The sequence below is a fragment of the Aptenodytes patagonicus genome, chromosome 2 (genome assembly GCF_965638725.1).
Source record: "Aptenodytes patagonicus chromosome 2, bAptPat1.pri.cur, whole genome shotgun sequence".
Taxonomy (NCBI): Eukaryota; Metazoa; Chordata; class Aves; order Sphenisciformes; family Spheniscidae; genus Aptenodytes; species Aptenodytes patagonicus.
Genome location: NC_134950.1, coordinates 112661948 through 112673978, shown reverse-complemented (window position 1 = coordinate 112673978; position 12031 = coordinate 112661948). Strand labels below are relative to the sequence as shown.

The window sequence follows — 12031 nt, the reverse complement described above, 5'->3', positions numbered from 1 at the left end:
TCAAATTACTTAGAAGCAGGAGGGGAGGACTAGGACATCAGGACACCTGGGTTCTGCTTTGAAACCTCAGTCCCATACAAGTAATTTAGCTCAGATTGGCATTTCCCTCTCTCTAAACAGGAATTGTAGCTTACCTATCTTGATTCAGTGCTTGGAAAAGCATAGATGAAAGGATTTTTGATTATGATTATGATTATCATTTATCAGCTCAAACAAAGGTACTCCCAAGCTTATGCCAGTCTGAATAGGTTATGAGTGGCAACAAAGTTTTCTTCAGCTACCTACCTACTCCTCCACCACTGCCTTTTTTTTTTTTTGATTGCTCTGAAGCTTTAACAACAGAACACCGTCACTGTTCATTTGATAAGATTCCACTATAAGCTTCTAACAGATGCTTACATGCACTAGAATAAATTAATTACATAAAGAAATGAATGTTGAAAGGTAGCTTTAGAAGATTTATAAACCTCCTTCAAGGAATCTTATGGCAGCATTACAGCTGAGCATAAAGCACGCTAATTCGTGTTGAGCACAGATTGATTTTCATGAGAAGCATATTCATTTCATGAGGATGATTCCAGCTGGCATTCAGCCTTTTCTGCAGGTGACTCTTGTTATTCCTGTAGGGAAAAACAAAAAGCAGGAAGCCTGACCTCTGAGATCCAGTATCACATTTACTCCTAGTTCACAACAGACTGGGTGATAACAGGAGCTGAAGAGTATCTTTAACAAGTAGAAACGGCTCTCTCCAGGAATTCAACTGCTGCATTACTCCTCTGCTGCTGCAGGAAGAACAAACACTATCATCCCAACTACTGCTCAAGTTTTAGATTGGCAAAACACAAAAAATGAGAGCTCCTTCCCCATAATACCCAACAGAACCCTGCACCATATTGATTATGATAACAAGAAAGGCTCATTATCAGCATGAAACAAAAGTAGTGCATAAAAATACAAATATGTCGGTTTTGCAAATTAATTGTTTTGTGATTATTTGAACCATATCACTTTTTCCATTGCAGTGAGGCGGTATGCAAAACTACATCCCAATCCAAAGCCTTTTAAAACCAACAAAAAGGTAAGGAATGTAAGCGTATATGTAACACCACTCTCCTTTGGCACTAATGACATGGTGTCCAAATTACACTGTCCTTGTCAGCAATACCTGTTTCCCCTATCTGCTTTCTTTCAGTTGTAGGGTTCTTAAGAACTTAAAGCATCTTCTTCTGTAAACTCAGCACTAAAACCACACACACGTTACAAAAAATACACCACGATGCAAATAAAAATCTCCTAAAAGAAATGCACATTTCACTTGCAGTTGATATTACAATAAAACACTAATTCTTACTGAACTACCTCTCCATTACAGCCATATCCAGCTTTACAGCTGTGGCTTTACAACAAACCAGCACCAGGAGCACATGAGGCAATAAGCAGCTGCTACGTATGTGTTTTATACGATGACTTCTGGTAGGTAAGAGAAGCCTATAACTTTAAGTCTTGCAACTTTTAAAATAAAGCATGCACATTTGGACCAGATATCACCAGTGCTTACATAAGTCTGACAATGCAACCGTGAGACCTTATGGCACTCCTTTTGTGGTTAGAAGTAATACTCTGGTTTGACTGACACAGGGTGAGTTATATCATTAGCCTTTGTCAAAGACACTTAGATATCGATGTTTTTCAAAGCATTTATTTGCATCTTGACACATCTATGCCAAGTAACTTGTGCAGACTCATGGCAGGACAGCAGGGCAATGGAGACCTGAGCTCAGCTTCCTCAAGAGTTGCTAACATACTAGTCTTTCTTGCCACCACCAGCTCCCGAAACAACCATCTTGCTATTAACCCTATTTTACCCTTACACTATTCTATTTTACCCCATCACCTTTTGGGGGGCTGAAGAAGGAAGCAACTGATTACGCAGAAGCAGCAAGGAGATGGCCTATACACAGAGTGCTACCTATGGAACAAGCAAAATAACACTTTTATTTTACCTCAGTTTGAATCAGGTTAAGAAGAGTGATTACAGAGAGAAGTGACTTTATTGTTGGTGATGTGTAGACATAACATGGTGCTGGGTTTTCTTCCAGGCAAAGCTCATTTCATGGAAGAAAAAAAAATACAGCTCAAGTTGGCACTGCAGCGAAGAGTCATTCAAAAACCAAACTTGCATAGAAGTCTGCATGAGGGACATGACAAGACACTGGTAAGGGAGAACAGGGTGGGGGATGTCTCACAGCTCTACTGAAATGAGAAATCCTGGCCGTACTGAAATCATTGGGAACTTTGCCACTGACTGTAAGGGGGCCAGGTTTCACACCCACGCGCTGGAGCATGGGTTTATTGAAGCAGGATGAGGTCTTAACACTTACCTCCACAGAGCTCCTGCAAGAGCCAACCAGTAGGATCCCACATGCAGAACTCAGCAAGGTCAGCTGGGAAGGTGACCTGCCTTTTTGTACAGAAAAACAAGTTTTACTTTGTTTTTACCTAAATCAAAAGACTGTTACAGCTCCAAGAGCTGCTTTTTTTTCTTCTCTGAAAATACCAGATACTAAGAAACCTCATCACCCAGCCTCTGAAATAGTTAAACACAGCTCTCTGCTACTACTCAGTTAGGTCCTTCCAGAAACAAATGCTAGTTCTGCAAAACCACATGCTTAATAAATGATTTGAAACACTGCTGTCTGTAGAACACATTGCTCTGATTTTCAGTGATCTGGTGCCTAGTGCCATATGTGTGATAGTGGGGAAAAAAGAAAAAAAGAAGAAAAGAAAAAAAGGGGGAAGGGAGGGAGAGAGAGAGAGAAATCAATAGCTGTAGGCAAACTACTACACTGCTACAAATGACAACTTAGGAATAGGCTTTAAATGCAGGCATCACCCTACCTCAGAGATGAGGGCGTGAAAAATAGTATTAAAAGGCAATCCATTCAAGTTACAGAAAGAATTGTTTAAAGCAAGTAAGAAATAGTGAGACTGCCTCTAATGCATTTGTGTGTAAAAGGAGCTATTTGTCTCATTGGTGATTAGGTTGCAAAAAACCAAAACCTAAAGATTTAGATCATCCTAAAGAGTCAACAAAAAGCTTCAGATTATTGGTAACAAAGATAAACATGATTAACAGACACCAAGGAACATTATCCTATGTTTTGGGAAATGGAGGCTGATAAAGCAAAAGAGCAATACTGAAAATCAGTGGTCCTCCAGGTAGCCTAACACCAGCATGCTACTTCTAGAAAGCTAAGAAAATAAAAGTCTGTTTTGAGCACGATTTAAAGTCACTCACTACACAGAGGTCTCCGCTCTAGCTGGGACATTTTTAGGTGGTCCACAAGTTGTTAAAAAAGCTAAAACCTCTACCAATACCATCTAAATTATTTTGATGCACAGACAGCAGGTATATTCCACATATCGAACTTGACAGCATATCACTGTTATGCAGTTAGACCCCAAATATAATTTACTTCCACTAGAAAATGAGTACCTGTTATTGCACTCACCCAGGCAACTAGCCAGAGTAACAACTCATTGACACACAGGTTTGCAAGATAAAACTGGAAACCAGCGAAGGGTGGATGGACGTGAGACAATTTAATCAGAACTTGGGTTTTGATTTTAAAAAGTATCTTCATTCAGAACTGATTGACTAAAACCAAATAGGCTTAAACATGTGGTTGAAGTGTCGTCCTGAGTAACAGGAGATGCTTTCAATATAGAAGCATCAGAAGAGCACTAAGCAGCATTTGATGCTGATATGCGCTGTAGGAAAGAAGCTGTAGTTCTTCCTCTCGGGCTGTGTACACTAACTGCCATGAGTTAGTAATGGACAATGAAGTACAATAAACTCATTCTCAGACTCAATTTTGACCAAGACTCACAAAAAGCAAAACAAACTTTCCTTCAACAGAAACATGATTTGCAGTACTCAAAATCCTCTATTAAAATAGCACGCACCTGAGACAGGGTGCCAGGAAATGGCCAAAAAAGTGGCAATCTCAAGAAACACAGCCACCTCATCCCACATCTCTGGCAAAAAAAGTGGGAATAAATATTTACTGGCTCTGGAGGTTCAATTTTGCCTCCAGTGCAATGAGTGGTATGATTCCCACTAGTGTAAGTGGTTGCAGAATCAGTCCCAGAACAGAGAGAACTTGCTGCTCTCAGCAAGACAACTGAAATGCCCAGTGAGACAACCCAGCAAATATAAAAATACCACAGGGAGGGGAATGAAGAGTGAGGTAATGACAAAGAACTTTAGATATATTTTTTTAAATACATTTTAAAGGAGGAGGAAGACTGAAAAGCCACATAAAGGAATTATCAGAACTAACAGGAGATTGAGAAAGCACCAGGAAACTAAACACCATTAAACCATCCAAAAGATAATCTAAGTAAATATTCTGTATCCCCATTAAGTGATAATCTTTGCCAATAAGCATCATTAGCTTTAAAACAGGTTCCCTGTAAGGAGCCCCCTGCAAAGCCTAATTAAGTACATTGTATACATTTGTCAGAACACACCACCTTTTGCTAATACTCTTAAAACATTACCGCAAGTCAGAAACAACTTGGCAAGAAAGAACTGGCCTAAAAAAGAAGTTACTGTTTGGGCATCCTAGTGACCTATCATAAAGTTTGAATCCAATTTCAGTGCTGTCAAAGACTACCCCCCTTGTGATTCCACAACAAATCCAGACAATCTTAAACCGAGGGCTGGGACATGATAACGTCTTGATGCCAGGGGTGCTTTTCTTGCAAACACACAAAATCCACATCAGATTGCCTAGGCATGGGGTTGCTTCCACCTTCCCCTGGATGAACAGGTGAGATGAGCCTGCCTTTGGTTCCCAAGTCACTGGCTTGCAGATGGTGGGAAGGTGGCTCCCAAATCATACCTGACGATGCTATAGATTTAGCCACAGAGCTGTGGTGGCTCTGAGGACGGTGGGCAATTTGAGGTTGATATTGGTGGGTCATCCACGGAGCCAGGTCCTTGAATAAGCCATGGCCAACCCTTACCAGCAAGCTCTCCTCACCCTTCCCTTTCCCAGGAAATCCATTACAGCTTCGTAGCTCTCTATCACGTGAAGGTTTTGATAAACAGTTTCTGAGCCAGGATAACTGGCTGCCCCTGCTTTATGCAAGCCTGTGCACACCTCCCCATTCTCGGTCCCCCACCCACAGCTAATGGGCAACACAATGCCAACAAGTCTTGACGTTAATTCCAGCTATAGGTTGCCTCTGCTCCAGTTCAGGTGGGAAAGCGAAGCACAATACTGCTTAGATGAGTTACTCTTCGGTTCCCAACCTGCATAGGCCCATAGCCTGATATTGCCACATTTAAGAATAGCTGAGTTTATAACTACAGTTGCCTGCAATGCAGGGGAAACTATCAGAGGAACATCTGCTTTTCAAATATTAATACTTTCCCCAATAAACAATTACAGTGAATTAAAAATTAAATGAAACTTAACAAACGGATTTTCCCATGAATTAGGGAATATGCTTTGTTCTGAATCTATAGCTATTCATTTCTCTGCCTCCCTGACCATTTACTTTTCCATTTTGAAAACTTTTGGACCACTTTGAGATAACATCTATAGGTACTTTTTCAGGCTAAGGTATCACTATGGGATCCATATCAAAAGGAAAAAGGTTACAGGATATATACTTAATTGAAAGATTCGTCATTTTTAAAACAAAGACTTAGATTTAAAATTATGTTTCTTATTAATCTAGAATTAATGCTGTCTGATGAATTATTACCTTCAGCTTTCTCAGACAAGTTACAGAAGCAATTCAAGTCCACGATACTTTCATGGTGATGAAATCTAGTTAAGAAAAAGTGAATTTCAACTACATGAGCAGAGCCCACCTAGAAAACTGCAGTGTTTATCGTTACTATTTTTAAGAAGGTGAATCAGCAGCCCCAAAATTTGTTTTCTCTTCTCCTGCTCCCAGGAGAAAACCTTCTAGCTTCCTGAACTGTACCTTATGCATACAAACACATGCTTCCATACACAGCACTTTGTCCCAATTGTCTCACATTTCAGACAATGACTTGAAGAGCTTCTTGTCCTTTTATCAGCCGGATGAATTTTAGATGGCAATCGTGGCAGCTTATGAAATCAAATGGAGGGATTAATAATGCATTGCCTTCCATGACAACGGCAGAGTCCCGCACACCTCTAGCTGTCATTACGTGAGTCACTCAATGCTCAGCGCTCTACACAGCAGCAGATGGGAGGAAGTGCAGTGCACTGAGGGCTTCTGAAAGCTGCTCTCACTTTTAGGAAACTTGTGCTATTGTGTACAGTGGTTTACAGAACAGACTTCCTAACCTGTGTAAAGTCCTTTTGTCTTCACTGGGGCTTTAGGCAGGCAAAGATGTTTCTCTGACAGGACTGGAGCCTGTTAAATGCAAAAAAAAAAAAACCCCAACCCACAAACCAAAACCCACAAACACCACCACCACCCCCCCCCCAAAATACTCATCAGGAAGTCTCATAAAAGTCAGGACAGTACTAGGATTGACAATTTGCAAATGCTGCAAAGAATATAAATACACATAAATATACTCATAGCTACGTTCTAGCCCAGGAATATGTAGGACAATTCCTCAGATTTTGCAGATGCAGAAACAAGAGAAAATGTACACTCACATCTTCCCTCTCCTATGAAATGCACAGAGTTGAAAAAAGTCAAAGACCACTGAAAGTTGCTGTAGTTACATCACTTTAATGTGGTACAGAAGATGATTTGTTCTTCCAGACGAGCTTCATACTTTTGCATGTAACAAAGCCCAGACACCATCTTTTATCAAATACACAGCTACACAGGTGCTCAAAGATATTTTCCAAACAAAGCTGCACAAACAGCTGCCAACTGCCACACAGTACAAGGAATGTCATCCACCACTGATGCTGGGAAAAAAACATTTGCACCCACTGTAAAATAGCATACTCATCTACAGCAGAGCAGACATTCCTAAGGTAAATCTAGGGCTACAAATTCATTGACTAAGCCATTTCAGCTCTGCCACAGAAGAATGTCTCTGAATTTGGATTAATTCAAGAATTAAATCTGAAGTAAATCAGAGTTGAACTATTCTGCAATATAGCTAGTATTCTCTAAAAAAAATTTTTAAGGAAGTTGACCTTCCTCCGATATCAGTTCTCACTTTGGAAAGCTGTAGTCAGCCTAGATCAGCAGTAAATGAAGGCTTTTTTTCCTCCTTAAAAAAATGGACATGAAGTGTCGGATCTAAAGCAGGTACATAAGAAGGATGACTGGTCTACAGGCCTCAGAAGAAAGTTCTTGGTGTGTTTTTTACCAATTTAACAATATATAGCTATAGCTGTTCTGCCATCTCCTCTCTGCCTTCATACTTCAACTCGTCATACTTGGATGTTTTTTATATACTGAGCCAGATACAAAAGAACAAAGAAATCACAGTTCTCTTTCACAAAAAAAAAATAGTTTTACCAGCACTGAGTATACTACTAGGGATTTTTGTAAAAACAAATTAGATTTCACTTCCAAAACTACCCTTGCTTTTTAACCCTTTTCAAGTGCCAAGTCCTGCTTTTGACACCTGCAATTAGCTGTAGCAGTATAGTGAAACCTTTCATTGCCTTGGACTGATGGTGAGCTGATGCTGTCCTGCTCATTCTTACAATGCTCAGGAAGAATGCTGCTCTCACCGCTGGGCATCACCATCCTCATCCCACCCTATCAGTAAATCAAGGTAATTCCTTATTGCCACAAGCAGGAAAATACAGAGCCAAGATTAAAGGCTCTCCTTTATTCACCCCAGCATACAGTCAAGTGAGTTCGGAAAGTTAGCTTCACACCCAGCGCACCTGCGTTTCTAGCAATGTCACCATGCAGTGTTTTTCATCCGAAAGATGATGAAGCAGCACAGTATTTAAAGATGAGGCTGCTCAGGGGCTAAAATGACAGAAGGTCCATATTCTGGTACTTATTCTGCAGCGTAAGCCAGCCTGCGTGGTAACAGGACCATGCAGGTTCTGTGCTTAAAGCCTAAAACACACACAGCTCCCCAACCAACAGAGCATGGTATCACGGAGATAAGCAGAGCAGAAAGACTGCGAACCTCCTGTGATCAGTGCCACCAGATAGACCCTCTGCTGGCCCGAACCGACTGCCAGGTGCCTATCATGGTGCACCTGAATCTATAAACGTGTGTATGTCAGTAAACACGCCTTGGAGAGAATGGTCCAGCATCACCTAAAGCCTGAGTGTTGCTGTCACCTGAGGAGAAACTCGTCTTTTCTAGATGCACGTTCATCTTTTCCCTTCTCTACGTGCTTTCTTTGGTGAAACTCGAGCAACTTGTAAGTGCTGTGACAGAACCGCCGTGGTACTTGCAGCACAGGCAGCGCTACCTCCAGGCCCGGCACCGTGTTCATTCGCATTCAGGGGGAAAATAAACAGCTTATGGCAGTCACTTCCACCGACTCCAAGCCGTGCGGCCGGGCTGAGCCGAGCTCCCGCTCCTTCCCTCAGCTCACCCCGCCCGCCTCTCCCCTCAGGAGCCCTCGAGGCCGCTGCCTCTGCCACGCCGCCCGCGCGGGAACGGCCCGGCTGCCCGCCCCGAGCTCGGCCGGCGGGCAGGGGGCGGCACAGCGCTCCGCAGCGGCGCGGACAGGCCGCGGGCCGCCCCACCGCGCCGCCGGAGGCCGCGGCCGGGCCCAGGGCCCCGCCGGAGGCCGCCCCGGGTCAGCGCCAGCGGCCTCGGCACCGCCAGGCCGCCCCTGCGGTGAGGGAGCGCCACGCGGGTGAAGCAGGGCCCGGGGGGCCGGGACGCGGCGCCTGCCTGCGCGCCCGCCCGCCGCCCGGGACTCACCTTCCCATCGGCGCCGAAGGGGAGGGACTCCTCCTCCGGCGGGAGCGGCGCCCTGTCCCGCTGGGCGTCTGCCGCGCTGGGGGCGGCCGCGGCTCCGGCTGCGTGGGGCTGGTAGTCGGGGTAGGGGTTGGCGAAAGCCCGCTCCTCCATCTCCGCCTCGCCGCCCAGCTGCAGCTTCAGCCTCTTGGACATGCTCTCTCCCATCTCAGCCGGCCCCCGGCCCGCCTCCCCGCACGGCAAGCCGGCGGGGACACACTCCGCCCTGCAGAGCGGCGGATTTGCAGCAACGCGAGCGCCGCGGCCGGCAGCTGCCCCCGGCTACAGCCGTCGCCCGGCGGGCGCGGAGGCGAGGGGCCCGCGGCGGCCCCGCGGCCCTGGGGCAGGGGCTGGGTCAGGGAGGGCGGCGAGGCGTGGCCCACCGGCCCCGCGCTGAGGGGGCTGCGGTGGCAGTGCCGGCGGCCGCTGGCCCATCTGGGCCGCCTCAGGGCAGAGGCGCCGCCGGCCCCGGCCCCGAACCGCCGAAGCCCAACTTGGGAAGGCGAAAGGGGAGCTGCGACGCCGCGGCTCTGCCTGGCGTCTCAGTCAGCCGGGGAGGGGGAGCGGCGAGCGCGGCGGCGGCATCACACCCCCAGGGGCAGAGCGCGGCAGGGGCCGCGGCCGGGCTCCCCCGCGAGGAGAGGCAGCCCGCCCGCCCGCGCAGGCTGGGTGGCACCGCTGCAAAGCCCGCCAGAGCTCCTCATCGTCCCCCGCCGGGGCGTCAGTGCGTCGGGCTGCTGCTGCCGCCGACCGCACGCCGGGCGGCGGAGCGGGGCTCCCGCCGGCTCCTCCTGCCCGTCCCCCCGTGGTGGGGACGAGCTGTCGCCCGGCGCATCTCAGAGGAACGGCAGCAGCAGCAGGAGGGGGAAGGACAGCCCCAGGAGCAGGCAGTACGCCACCAGCTCCTTCGCCCGGGTCACCCGCAGCCTCCGCCGGGCCGCGCTCATCCGCCGGCAGCCCCCGGACCCTGCGCGCCGACCCTCGGCCAGCCCCGGCCGAAGGAAGGCGGCGGCCTCGGCCCCAACGCCCGCACTGAGGGGAGGGAGGCGGCCCTCGGCTGCCGCCCGGCGGGGAAGGGGGAGGCGGCGGCCGCCCCTCAGCCGGCGAGGGGAGGCAGCTCCCCGGGGAGAAGTGGGGGGCGGCCTCCTTCCCTCGTCCCGCCCTCGGGTCGTAACGTCGGCTTGGCGGCTTACTGTGGCCGCGCTGGCTGCAGGCACCGCTCTGCCTACGGCGAACCCGCTCCCAAAAGCCAACACATTAAAAAAAGCAAAAAACACCAAAAAACCCCACAGCACTGGAGGGGGCCGGCGGCGGCAGCTCGTCGTCCCCAGCCTGTGTCCCCCCTCCACGCGTGGGGCCGGGCGCGGGCGGGTGAGGAAGGGTCCCGGCGATCGGCAGTGGCGGCTGGGTGTGAGGGGGGATGGCATCCCGCCTGGGGAGGAGCAGTGGCTCGATCCCGTGTGGATCAAGTGTTTCTGTTTGGGATCCAGTCCGGGGGGTGGGGGGCTGAATGCCTGGGCACGGTGTCAGCATAAATTTAGCCCGTCATTTTATGGACGCCTCCACCTAAAGCGAGGAGAAGAGCTCCAGGTGGAAGGGCACTGTACAATAATCAGGGATAAATGTTTTCTATTCACACATGGTAGATGCTGTCAGTATTGTCGTAGCCTTCAGGAATCTGTACCGCATACTGAAACACCCTTGTGTAGAAACAGGCTGCAAAAAGCCTGCAATCTAGCCAAAAACAGTGCACAGTATTGTGTAAAAATACAGACACGGGAGACCTCATTATTCCATTAAATATTTACTCCCAACTATGCCATTGCTTTTTGCTAGTAATTGTAAGTCAGCCAGACCGTAAACTATTAATTCAAGATCTGGACACTGTGCAGACTTATTGATCTTTAGTTTTCTGTGCTGAGTAATTTTATTGCTATCAAAATACATATTCAGTGTGTAAGATTAAATATAGGTGACGCCTCTCCCAGCATTGGCTTCAGTTTATGGTTGTTTGTAGCAATACACATGTGAATAAATGGGACGTGTCCATTATCTTGTGGCAGGATATTAATTTTAGGAAGTACTTTCTTCATTTTATGTACTTTTAGAAATTGACCTGATGACAAAGCAGAAATTCCAAACAGCTTGTCTGACAAAAGGTACCTCATATTTGCTCTGGAAGTGAAAATAACCGTCCACTCAAAAATTACACAATCATCTATAAAATATCCTGTTCTGTTGTTATTTTAAAAAATCGCTTTATGCATGATTTCCTCTTTAATGGGAAAGTCTCTTGTGCTGTGTTGCGGAGCCTGAAAGGGTAAACGCAGAACCTTTTTAAAAAACAATCTCCTGTCTCTGTGTAGACATTTTGCTATGCAAAGAACATGTTTTCATCTTGAATGGTTTCCTGCCCTCAGCAAACACAAGCTGCATCAGTGCAAGTAACTACATCCCCATAACAAAGATCAGAATTAAGCTTTTAATACAAATGTGTGTGGCTTCTGTTTTCTTACACCTTCTACTCTCCTTGAATCAAAATGGTGGGAATATAAAAGCAAGATCATACAAATGGGTACCTGCTCAGGGCCTACAGATGAGGAGTGAAGGTGCTCCCTGGCACCTTGCAGGAGCAGGTTCTTCTCTTCCTCTGGAGCAGTGGGTTGGGGGGTGGTGGGTTTGCATCTCTTGTGCTGTGCATCATTGCGCTGTTTGGTTATCTGCACACTGCTGTGTTTAACATCCTGTTAAACACCTATTTCTGAGGCACTTCTCTCCGTGTTCACTGTTCTTCACATTTGTTGCAACGTGGTATGTTTAGTCTCAAGCATACAAGGTCTTCTTTTGTTCTTAACAGGTGGGATATAGTTCAAAAGAACTTTAGGCTTTCCTTTTGCTCCTTTACCTTTAATACACACAGAGCTCCCACAGCCTGAATGGGAATCATGGATAAAGAAGGAGGAAAAAGGTTGGGCTGAGTGAGGTGATAACCTTTAACATAAGTTTTAAGCAAGAATAAATTCACATCTCTCATCTGTAACAGTACGGAGCAGGAGGCCTTGCCTACTGAAATCACGATTTCCTGGGTGCTTTCATCCAGAATACGTCTAAATG

General features: G+C 46.8%; 1 protein-coding gene across 1 annotated transcript in view; it reads right to left on the bottom strand.

Annotated features, from left to right (window-relative positions):
- LANCL2 (LanC like glutathione S-transferase 2) overlaps positions 1–9206 on the bottom strand; it is a 33213-nt gene extending 24007 nt beyond the window's left edge. Inside the window, exon 1 of the mRNA XM_076330755.1 lies at positions 8882–9206. Within this exon, the coding sequence (XP_076186870.1) occupies positions 8882–9085 (204 nt within the window). The 5' untranslated portion in view covers positions 9086–9206. The remainder of the gene's footprint in view (positions 1–8881) is intronic.
- Between the last annotated feature and the right edge of the window lie 2825 nt (positions 9207–12031).